The sequence below is a fragment of the Ursus americanus genome, chromosome 14, assembly GCF_024610735.1.
Source record: "Ursus americanus isolate L20-20 chromosome 14, mUrsAme1.1.p, whole genome shotgun sequence".
In the NCBI taxonomy this organism is placed as follows: Eukaryota; Metazoa; Chordata; class Mammalia; order Carnivora; family Ursidae; genus Ursus; species Ursus americanus.
The window spans coordinates 39,459,846-39,472,294 of NC_142140.1; the positions used below are offsets into that span (position 1 = coordinate 39,459,846).

Sequence of the window (12,449 nt, forward strand, 5' to 3'; positions counted from 1 at the left end):
GTCCTGTTTCTGAAACTGAGCCCCGTAGGTCTGTGAGGGCAGCGAGCCCCCTCGAGTTTGCTCACCTTGTTCTGGTGCTTTGTGCTGGAGAGGGAAGGTTAATCCTGGAAGGCTCTTCAACGGTACCTGCTTTCTTGTCATTGGAAAGTAATTCTTCCATAAGCGCAATTCCTACACGTCGCCTCTGTGCGCTCCGGAAGGGGATCCTCTTCTGTGGTCGTGAAACTACCCGAGCTTTAAAATTCCACTTCAAATCCTTAAATGCAGCCTTTTCTTCTGTGTGGGTGGGAGGGGCTTAGTTGTATTCTGTTAGACTAAGGAAGGCCCGCTATCGCTCAGCCAAAAAGTTGCCCAGAACAAAATTAAACAACCTGCGAAATCTGTGCCTTGCCTTCTTTATAATTACAAAATTCCCCAATAGAAATTTCTAAAATCTGTTCTATATCACTGCAGAAGTCACTTTTGATGTAGAATTTCAGTCCTTTTCAGCTTTTTTGTTGTTCTGGTACTAGGGGAATTCTAGGTTTGTCCTAGAGAAATATGCACTTCTTTTTTCTAAGACAAGAAAGACATCTGACTGTTTTACAGTCTTGCTTAATTAAGTTGAAGGAAAAAGAAGCTAAGAGGAAGTAAAATTAGCAACCAAATTTAATGATGGGGGGTATTTCTTTTAGTATACTGTATTTTAGGAACAAAGTTAAAATTTAAAAAGAGGCTGAGGATGGAAAGGACTTCTTTGTTCTATCTTCTTCAGAATGTTACAAGTCTTAAGAACTCAGGACAAGCAGCAGAAAATACATGCAACATGGTGACTGGTGAGTTAAAATCATTCATATGCTGAAAATATGTGTGCAGTCTTTTTCCTAGTAATATCGAAACATTACAAATCCTGCCAATCATTCTGGGTGCTGTCTGACAGAAACTACTAAGTGCTGGGAAATTGAAGATGTGGGAGAACTGCATCTTTGAATCCAGCCACAATTTGCTGCTTGAACACTTTTCTTCTCTTGAAATGTAAGTCAATGCAACTTTCAGGTTTTAGCATGAGGATGCACCAGCTTTTCTAAGGACCTTAAATGGTTCAAAGAAAAGCAGTAAAGTTTGAGATAGACTTAAAATTTTAATATACCTTTTAGGCCTGCTTGTTCCGGGATATTTTTGTTTTTAACTATTAATTTTGAGATCTGCCTTTTAAATTGGTGCTTGTAGATAATATTTTTTGTAAGCTCATTAACTTAGATTTACCTATTAGAAGATGTCCTACTTCCAGCCCTCTGTGATGAATAATTTGTGTACCTCTTCAGGAACCTTTGCTTTCCACATCCCGTTTCCAGCTTATGTTGTTGCCATTTCACACAAAAGATCAAATAGGGGTTCAGATTCCTTATAAATTTGAATTGCTCCCAAAAGGTAACCAAAGTCAGGGGCTCTAGGTATGGCTGTCTTCCATTATGACAGCTTCAGAATCAGGGACCTCTTCCTTAAAGCTTGCATGCTGTCTTTTAATTTAATCAGTTGTGGTTTGTCCTCTATGTGTCATGCTTCTTGCTTGTCTACTTTTTAAATGGCCACTCTTTATCTGTAATGGTCTTTTATTTCTCAGCCTCAGAACGAGGTGTTATATGAACACCTGTTCTTTTCTGTTACTTTATACTTAGTTGCCCTGCATTTTGTTCCAGATGTTTTAAGTCCTCTCCAGGCTAAATGCTTCATTTGTCACACTGGATTGTGATTTCTGATTGTGGCTGCATGAACAAATGATAGATTAACCTCTTGCTTTGCTGAAAAGGGGGAAAGAATGAATCTTTGGTGTCAACACTTGAGGCTAGAGCGAAATTGTAGTTAGAGCTGGTCGGCTGTGTCAGAAAGCTTTTTTTTTTTTTCTTTTTTGTAATACCTGTAAATTCAGGGGATCTGAATAAAATTTAATGAAAAGTTATAAAATGAGCCACTGTGTAACTACCATCTCTTCAAGAAGTAGAACAATGCCAGCACCCCTGCACCCTTCATGGGTCCCTTCCTAGTCGTAGCTTCTCAACCACTAGAGATAATTATCATTCTGACTTATGTGACAATTGTGTTCTTTTTTTTTTTTTTTTAACTTTTATCACCTTCATATCCCTCAACAACATAATTTTGCTTTAGAGTTTTAGGTAAATGAAATCATGCTGTATTCTATGTTTTCCTTCTTTTAGCATTGCTTTAATTCATCCATGTTGTGTGCTACTGTAGTTCATTCATTCCAGGTTCTTTATAGTATATGACTATACCACAGTTTATTTATTCCTTCTACTATTGATAGACATCTAGATTCCTTCCAGTTTGGGACTGTTATTAACAATACTACTATGAACATTCTTGTAAAAGTACCTTTCTGTATGTGTGTCATACAGACCTCGGGATAGAATTGCTGGGTTATATGGAAGGAATATTGTCAGCTTTACTAGTTAATGGAAATGGTTGTGCCAGTTTACAGCCCATTAGTTTTTGGTGGGAATGTGAATTTAAGTTCCTGGTTGAAAGTGTGTTGTCCAAAAATAGAACCATGGCAAAAATTCCCCTAAATCAGGGATTCCTCTGGTAAAGACATGGGGCAGATGAATGGCCCAATGGGATAATACCAACACAAACCATATATTGGTTTAGTATCTTGAAGAATAGAAGCGTATCTCCCAATTTGTTTCTTTGAAATGATTCTTTATGTTAATTAGGACAAATATGACTGCAACTCCTTAAAATAGAAATTGATTTCTTTTTTAATGTGAATGTGTTCTTCAAACCAGAGTTACGACAAAGCTATAAGGAGCCATCTACACATAGAGTAGATGTGAACCGTGAGAGGGACCCAGTAACATGACTGGGCAAACAGGAGGAGACAGGGCTCTGAGGCAGCTCAGAGTTTCTTCTCTTAGTCCATCTCGTATTCAAAACCCACTTTGTGGCACTGCATGGGGAACTGGGAAGAGGTATCAGAAATTTGAGGAGACCCAAGATAGGATGATTTTGGTGAGTACTTAAGTCTTCCTTTAGTACCTAAATAGAAAAAAGAAAGAAATGCAAAGAGACGTATGAAAATGTAATAGATTGTTCCTTTAGAAAAACCTTTGTCCATCATACCTTTTTGTGTTCTAGTTTATAAAATAATAAAAGTATTGATAACTTTCATACATTGAGGGCCTAAATCTATGTCAGACACTGTGCTAAGCTCCAGTAGAAGGTACAGGGGAAACACTAGTGATTAATAGGTGTATACGAGCGAAAATTTCCTAGGTCTGTTTGTGTGGGGTTTGTCTGTTTATTGTTTTGCAAAGCAGCTATGCTTAAAAGTATTCAGAAGCAAATGCTTGTTTACAGACTCCCCTATCCCAGTGAGCCCCAAAGTGTTTTCCTCTTCCTCGCTCTTTCCTTTTTGACTCCCAGAAATTGGGAGTATTCAACTATCCCTCAAGCTTCATGTTTTTCTGAAGTATTTTAATTAATCTGTTTGTTTACTGTTCCTAACCAAGCCTTTGAGTTGGAGCTAATTAAGAATCTTGCTTCTTTGGGGGCTGTAGAGAGTTTATCCATTTCTCTATTACCAAGGCTCACTCTTGTGTTTCTTGTGAGCAGCATCTTGAAGAAGTTGACAGTCTTCATCAAGGTCTGGTGCTTGATGATTTTGTCTTTAAGAGTTTCAGATTTTGAGGGAAAAATGCTATGATCAGCCAGAATTGTTTGTGTCTTTTACTGTTACTGTGGTATAATTACTGTGTAAAAAGATTAATTTTTAATTATCTTTTTGATTTAATACAAATTGTGGAAAATACAGGCGAGTATTAAACAGGAAGAAATTTAAGTTCTCTGTGATTCTACCGCTAAGGCATAACTACTGTTAGGTTTTTTTTTGCGTTTTTTTCCCTTAGGTGTGTAAACAATACGGGGATATATAAATACAATTGTATTGGTTCCCTGTTCACATATTTATTTCAGCGTTGTTAAATTTAAGTAAACAAACTTAGTGTTGAGGGGACAAGGAATCTTCCAGATAATAACATCTTTTTTTTTTTTTTTTTTGCTACTGTGTTAATAGAAAAATCTGTTGAGCACTCGGTAAATGCTTAGGAGCAGACTTTTCTTTATATGAATTCGGTATAGGATAACAGTGGCATTTCAAGTCAGTGGGCAGAGGAATTTCAATAATTCAATAAATGATACAGGGACAAGTTGCTTGCTCTTTGAAAAAATAAAATTAGACTTTTACTTCACATTATGCAGAATAAATTTTAAGTGGATCAAAGCATCGTATTAAAAAATTACACTGTAGGGGCGCCTGGGTGGCACAGTGGTTAAGCGTCTGCCTTCGGCTCAGGGCGTGATCCCAGCGTTATGGGATCGAGCCCCACATCAGGCTCCTCTGCTATGAGCCTGCTTCTTCCTCTCCCACTCTCCCTGCTTGTGTTCCCTCTCTTGCTGGCTGTCTCTATCTCTGTTGAATAAATAAATAAAATCTTTAAAAAAAAAAAAAAAAAAAAAAAAAAAAAAAAAAAAAAAAATTACACTGTAGGGGCGCCTGGGTGGCACAGCGGTTAAGCGTCTGCCTTCGGCTCAGGGCGTGATCCCGGCGATCTGGGATCGAGCCCCACATCAGGCTCCTCTGCTATGAGCCTGCTTCTTCCTCTCCCACTCCCCCTGCTTGTGTTCCCTGTCTCGCTGGCTGTCTCTATCTCTGTCAAATAAATAAAATCTTTAAAAAAAAAAAAATTACACTGTAAGTTAAAAAATTGTAGTTGATTAATGACCTAATTTTATGGTAGGGAGGGCTTTTTCTGAGCATAAAAACAAAGGAAGAAACCGTGATCACCACTATTGAGAATTTGCTTAATTTTTCTCAGTGTTTTATATTTCCAAAACTTTCCCTCCACCACCCCCTCCGCCCCCCTTCTAAGCAGCACTTTTGTGTCAGGTCAAATGCTGACTTAGTGTACTTTCATTATTGGGATGTGTCAGGCTGGTGGATACTGCCAAGTGAGCAGGTTAAAAGGACAAGAAATGAAGCCATGTGTGTTTTAGTCTGTATAAATGGGCAGATTCAAATTGGCCTTTTCCATTAAATTTTTAAGTTTTCCAGGGGGTGCTTGGCTGGCTCAGTCAGTAGAGCATGCAACTCTTGATCTCTGGGTTGTGAGTTTGAGCTCCACATTGGGTGTAGAGATTACTTAAAAATAAGATCTTAAAAAGAATTTTTTTAAGTTCTCCATTGAATCCATTATTGGTTAATATTTTTAGCTTCCTCCGATTCATTGGTTCTCAAAGGATTTTGTGGACTTGTACAGACAGAGTCCATGAAGAACCTCCTAGGGGCTTAGTGAAAGAAAAAAGCAATGGGAATTGGGAAGCCATGGTTTCTGCTGGAAGCTCCACTGACTACAGTCGCCTGGCTCTAAGCTTGGAGCACTGCAGAGGGTTTTTATACTTTGTAGTCTAAACTGTTTAAAATACAAAAGGTGTTTTTATCATAGAATGTTTCAAATATTTTCACAAGGATACAGACGAATAGAATATCTGTTGAGGAGCCTTTATCAGCATTTTCTAAGTTTTAAAGAATTTTTCCTACTTCAGGTTGTTGGTGTTTTGTTTTAATGAAATCTTAAAGAAGGAACTTTGAGACTTTATAGCAGGTACATTTCCAAGCTTTCATTCCATTCTTTCTTTTTTTAGTTTAATTAATTAATTTTTTGAATAGGCTCCACACCCAGCATGGGGCCCAACACAAGGCTGGAACTCATGACCCTGAGATCATGAACTGAGCTGAGATCAAGAGTTGGACACTTAACTGACTGAGCCACCCAGGCGCCCCTTATTTCATTCTTTCTGAGAGCTGAATATCCATCCATCTTATTTGTCCTTTTTGGAATAAATTTATAGTTGGACTAGAGTTTCTTACAGTGATTTATCTTAAGATAATATTCGAGAAATTCAGGCCGGATTTGTTTGGAGCAGAGTAGTTTTTATCATCTTTGGAAACTTGATTAAAAAAATAATAATAATGTCCCGAGTAACTTGGTATGAAATGCTGTATTCTAAAAGTAAACTATTGATTAATCCCTTCACTAAATGTTTGTCAAAAATAGAGAATGCGGGACTTTAATTTCCTTATCTTACATAGTGGGAAGTCTAGAGATACTCTAAAATTAATAAGTCTACAAATAGAAGTTCAAAGCTATGAAAGTGATCATGGCAAAAATAACAATGTGATTGGCAGAGGTTGGTGAGAGGAGGATGATTTAAATGCCTTAAACTTACCTTTCCTGAAGGACAGGTCAGTGTTTAAAATTGGTAGATCAAGAAAGCATACTTACGTGTTTTTTTGTGGGGGGTTTTTTATTATTTTTTTTTTCTGTACTATTTGAATATTTTTTCTTAGAGAATGGATGTGTTACTTTTACTTTCTCCCCAAAACCAAAAACAAACCAGGAAAGTAGGTGTAATTCTACCCTGAAAACTAAAGAAAACTTGTTTCTGGAAAAAGAAGCTGGTGTAGTTCTCCTTTATATTTAACATCAGACTTCAGATGAGGTTTAAGCCTCCTGATTACTGAGACTTGGAATAATGAAGGGAAATAAGTCACTAGGAAGTTTTAGGGTCTGCCTTTACCATACAATGTTTGTATGAAGGTTTTCTTTTCTTTTTCTTTTTTTTTTTAAGATTTTATTTATTTATTTGACAGAGAGAGAGCCAGCGAGAGAGGGAACACAGGCAGGGGGAGTGGGAGAGGAAGAAGCAGGCTCCCAGCAGAGGAGCCTGATGTGGGGCTCGATCCCAGGACTCAGGGATCACACCCTGAGCCGAAGGCAGACGCTTAACGACTGCACCACCCAGGCGCCCCTGTATGAAGGTTTTCTGATTCTGTAAACTTAATTTATAACTTTTGGGGGTATTTGTGTTTGTTTGTATTTATTTTCTCCCAGATTTGAGACAATGGTTTTGCTACATGGTTCTCCATATTTTTTTAAAAATTGCTTAAACACTGTAGCTATGATTCCAGTACAGATTCCAGTACAGACAGTCTTCAGAATTTAAGCAGTGTCTCAGTATTTTATGGGAATACAACTAATTGCTGAAGAAAATAAATTTGGGGAAATATAAGTTTCAGTTGACCTCTGCCATTCTTTTATTTGGAGATGGAAAACTGAAATATGTAACAGCATGGCAGAGAACCAGTTAATTGCTGTTCATGTATCTCTCCTTTGTCCCTTTTTGAGCCAGAAGGGTAGGTATGTTTAGGTATTTAGAGTCACATGTTGGGAATTCTGTAATGTTGTTGGGTCTATATTATGAGAGCTGCCTTCTTCAGAAGGAAATTCCAGTCATGATGCTCTTATCAGAGGGGAGATTTGACACATTCTGTACCAGTGTGGTGAGTGTTTGTGGGTCACCTACACTGGAATGTCCTTTGAATAGGTAACAAAAGGATGATGTGCTTGGCCTTGGTGGTGGTCTTACTCATTTGTGCCATGGACATCATTGAGAGCTTAATTTCGAAGTCTCATAGCAGACCTCCTAATTTTCAACTCAGAGAAGATACCTGAATGCCACTGCAGCAGAGAGAAGGAAGAACTGAGCAAGGGAGATGGTCAGAAGAGAAGTGAGAAAGGGACAAATGAGTTAAATTTCACATTAGAGGCTGTCAGCAAAGGTTTTCACCTTGCCCTCACCTGACTTGCACTTGCTGTTCTCTGAACTTTATTGTGCTTGCGGTTTCCTGAGAAATCGAGGTTCTCCTGAGAGTAGTGGCCTGGGATTTGATTTTAGGCAGGACAAGGTATATGTGTTGTTCTTTATTTATGGAGAAATATATTTAGAATATATTCTATGCATCATTATAAAAGATTTATTGTTGGGTCTATTCTCTTTGAAAGCACCCAAATATAACTTGTATAGTATACTTACAGTGTCCCACAGAAATGTTGCCAGTGTTAGTAACTTAATAGCAGTAAAGATCGTATGTTTTCTTTGGTCTCACACTTGTCCTGGTTATATAGGTTCTTCTCCCAAGATATATACTAACCATTTACCAAGAAAAAGGGTAACATTTATGGTTGTAAGTTATAGATGTTACAGGGACAAAGAGCCATAATCCTCCTTTTTTGCATTCAATTGCAAATGCAATGTATATACATATATGTACCTACAGTGTGTCAGCTATTCAGAGAGTATTGGAACACAGTGTTGTCTGCCAGGAGTTTAGAATCAGGTGGAAGAGATGAGATGATTATCCATACGCCTTATATCTGTAACATAAGGCAGAACATCTGGGCAGTGAAAGAGAGACTGGTATTTCTAGCTGTTTTTTTCTTTTCTTTTTGTTTTTTTTTTTAAGATTTTATTTATTTATTTGACAGAGAGAGACAGTGAGAGAGGGAACACAAGCAAGGGGAGTATGAGAGGGAGAAGCAGGCTTCCCGCGGTGCAGGGAGCCCAATGCGGGGCTCGATCCCAGGACCCTGGGATCATGACCTGAGCCAAAGGCAGACGCTTAATGGCTGAGCCACCCAAGTGCCCCTGGTATTTCTAGCCTTGATGCCCTTCTAGCCTTTTCTTGATGGCTTAAGGAAACAAACCACTTTTCCATTTGCAATTGACAAAGAGTCATTTTTGGCAAAACGGTTCACATGGTTTGTGTGACTCTCATATCCTGCTGCTGCTTTTATTCTGGAGGTGGTTCTGATCCAGAGGGGAGGGAACAGTATGAAAGCAGCAGTGGCAGGGCACTCAGCAGTCCATAGATAGATTGCATGGTTGCCCCCCCAGGTAATTGAGAATTACTATCTACACCAGCAGATTAATTCTTAGGATAAATACCCAATGACAAACTTGCCGAACTGATTTCTGAATTTTAGTAGTTACGTTATTTGAAGCATTATTCAACTCCCTTCCCCAACTAATTTTAATGATACTAGTTAGTACTTATATAGTGCTATCTGTGTTGGATGCTCTTCTAAGTACTTTACATATGTTTAATCTTTCTGTCAATTCTGTATGGTAGGTACTATTTTGTCCTCATTTTATATGCAAGAAAACTAAGGTTAACTAACTTGTGCAGGGTTTCAGAGCTAAGGAGAGATCGAGCTGGGATTTGGACCCTGATAGGCTAGCTCCAAAATCCATGCTTTTGACCAGTAAGCTGTGCTATAAAAGAATGGGAGCAGTATATGGCAAACAGATTTTTGGTGTGTCTGGTGGGAGATGAAGTATATATTCCCTTTCTCTAGGGTGTTGCTTCAGCTAGATGGCATATGTGTTCTTCACTCTAGGACATCGTTGGCTGCAGAAATTGAATATGTCAGTAGGAATCCCTGCTCCTAGCTTCCTTGGTAGTCCTCTCTGTGATGGTCACAGAGTAGTTTTGCATGTGACTTTTATTGTCCAGTGCTTGGCTCTGCAGAGAAGATGGCATTGGCCTAGAGCTGGGTGGAGAGTGTGTTTTCAGCCTGTTTCATCCAGTACTGTGACGCATGCCTTTGTTTTTTGTTTTCAGTGTGATAGTTTGATTTAAGAAATGTTTATAGAAACAATTTTTAGACATTGTTAACTAAAAAAAGAATAAGGTGGTATAATAACGTTTTTTGGATTCTAGATGTACACAGCTGCCCTGAATGTTCCACTCTGATGCAAGCATGATTGCTCTGCATTTCAAAATATGAAAACAATAGCATAATTTTGACTTCTGACCATTTACTTTATTTCTAGGAACCCTAAGGACTCTGCAATATGAATAATTCTCTGGAAAACACCATTTCCTTTGAAGAGTACATCCGAGTGAAGGCGCGGTCTGTCCCGCAACACAGGATGAAGGAATTTCTGGACTCGCTAGCCTCTAAGGGGCCGGAAGCCCTTCAGGAGTTCCAGCAGACAGCTACCACTACCATGGTGTACCAACAGGGTGGGAACTGCATTTACACAGACAGCACCGAAGTGGCTGGGTCTTTGCTTGAACTTGCCTGTCCAGTCACCACCAGTGTTCAGCCACAAACCCAACAAGAACAGCAGATTCAGGTTCAACAGCCACAGCAGGTTCAGGTAAAAGGGAGATGTTGAGGTGCATCCTGTTTAATAGATTTTATTTGCCATCAGGGTTTTGGTTAGTAGGAACATCACATCTTATATACAAATGTCCAAGGTTATTTTCACTAAGGGGAGTACTCTGGTTTTTTTAAAAAACATCTTATTTAACATAAAGGCTTTCATAGTTAGTACGAACTAAAAATATTTGAAACTACCATAAACTAAAAAGACTACAGATACTTGCCGTTTGCTTTGGAGAATTGAACAGTATAGGAATTAGTGGTCTTCTGGGACTAGATTTGGATGTGACACAGCTGTGTGTAACTGAAGGTTCCCTTTTGTCTGTGTCACCCTGAACAGATCAAGAGCAGAGGAGGGGCTCATCTTAGCTCATTATTTACAGCGTGACATTTGGAACTTGTTTTAAAATGGATAGGATATATTTTAGTGATCTTTATTTAGTTTTATGGTTCCCTGACTTAGGTCACTCGTAGATTTCTAGGTCTTCATTTACTATTTGTAAAACTCAGGAAATAATGCTAATTGATAATCAGCTTACAGAAAGAGGAGAAACTTTTATGTGCTGAGAAGGTAAAAGTGCCTCTTTAGGCTTTCCTCATATGAAATTAACAGTATGGTCCATTTACAAATGCTGCTTTCTTGCTCCTGTCTATTGTGATTCTATTTCATTTTGCCCTCAATGCTTTTTCCACCAAGAGAATTAGAAAGGGTAGAACCTGACGGAGGGGCAAGGACTGTGGAGAGGTGTGTCTGATGGGCTAGAAAGACTGTGGTCTCTTTGCTCCTTAGGAATGTGGGCAGGTATATCAGAAGGACCTGGGCTCTGGAGTTGCATTCCTGGGTTTAAATCTGGCTTGATCTCCTATTTATTGACATGATTTAAATCTTCTTAGCCCTAGATTTTTCATCTGTTAAATAGGAATAATACTATTTAGTGAGACTGAATGAGATAATAGACAAGAAAGCATCTGGCACGTGGTGGAATGCAGTTATTGATTTTTCCTGTTCTTTTTTTTTTTTTTTTAGATTTTATTTATTTATTTATTTATTGAGAGAGAGAGAGAGCACAAGCAGGGGGAGCGGCAGGCAGAGGGAGAGGGAGAAGCAGGCTTCCCACTGAGTAGGGAGTCCGATGCGGGGCTCTATCCCAGCACCCTGGGATCATGACCTGCGCTGAAGGCAGATGCTTAATGACTGAGCCACCCGGGCGCCCCTGTTTTTTCCCTTCTTTGTAAGGAAGGGGGGATGCTGGAAAGGTAGATAAGAGAAGGCTGACTGTTTGGTTTGAGAAATTATTCTGCTGTTACTTACAGCATGGACTTCCTTTTTCATAAGATTAAAATGGGCATCTGACTGGCTAAGTCCGTAGAGCATGGCGTACGACTCTTGATCTTGGGGTCTTGAGTTCAAGCCTCATGCTGGGCATAGAGCTCACTAAAAAAATAAAAGGGAAGAAAATGATTTAGGATTTGAGTCTACAGTTGTTTGAGACTTTACGTTTAAGGTGGTTGATTGAGGACACCTATTAACATCATCTTCTTTCCTCAAGACCCCTGTAAATAAAAGAAATGTAAATATAATAGATCCATGAGATATGAACACTGAGCAGGAGCTTGCTTAAGATTCTCTTTCTCTCCCTCTGCTGCTCCCACCACTTGCGCCCTCTCTCTCTCTCATTTAAAAAAACAAAACAACAAAAACCTCTTACGACAGATATTTACATTAATAACTGGCTTAAGCCAGAGGGATTTAATTTTTCTAAAAATTGGCTTTGTAAATTTAATATAAAGATTAAATTGATATTAACTAATGTTAGTTACATGAAAATTGACATTGTTAATCTAAAGCTACCAAAATCATAAACCAGACAATATTAATAAAAATATGACTAAAGATACAACTCTATGTAAGACTTCAAAAAAACTTTTTTTCTGAGTGACATCAGAATCTTATGCCTTGCAGCTACAAAATATTATACAGGGGTACCTGGGTGGCTCAGTTGGTTAAGTGTCCAGTTCTTGATCTCAGCTCAGGTCTTGATCTCAGGGTTGTGAATTCAAGCCCAGCTTGAATGCTCAGCCCCACGCCCACTTAAAAAAAAAACCCAGAATTACTATACACGTGTCGGTTTCTTGATCTCTTTTATAGGTCTATCTGTACTCAGTTTGAAAGGATAATTTTTGAAACTAAAAATAGCACATGATGCATAGGGAGGTTAAGTCCTGTATCAGTAGATACTGTTTGCACCCAAGCTGTTTTAACTGGAGCCTGTGCTTCTAAATAGTAGGGTTTTTTTTGTGGTTTTTTTTTTTTTAAGATTTTATTTATTTATTTGACAGAGAGAGAGACAGCGAGAGAGGGAACACAAGCAGGGGGAGTGGGAG

General features: G+C 38.6%; 1 protein-coding gene across 3 annotated transcripts in view; it reads left to right on the forward strand.

Moving 5' to 3' along the window:
- The window catches only part of QRICH1 (glutamine rich 1), a 48,548-nt gene that overhangs the window by 866 nt on the left and 35,233 nt on the right, over positions 1-12,449 (forward strand). The window contains exons 2-4 of one of the 3 annotated variants that reach the window (XM_045778768.2): positions 755-815; positions 920-1,014; positions 9,730-10,059. In XM_045778768.2, coding sequence (XP_045634724.1) covers positions 9,751-10,059 — 309 coding nt within the window. In that variant the 5' untranslated portion in view covers positions 755-815; positions 920-1,014; positions 9,730-9,750. The remainder of the gene's footprint in view (positions 1-754; positions 816-919; positions 1,015-9,729; positions 10,060-12,449) is intronic. The other 2 variants (XM_045778769.2, XM_045778766.2) reach the window with 2 other exon arrangements.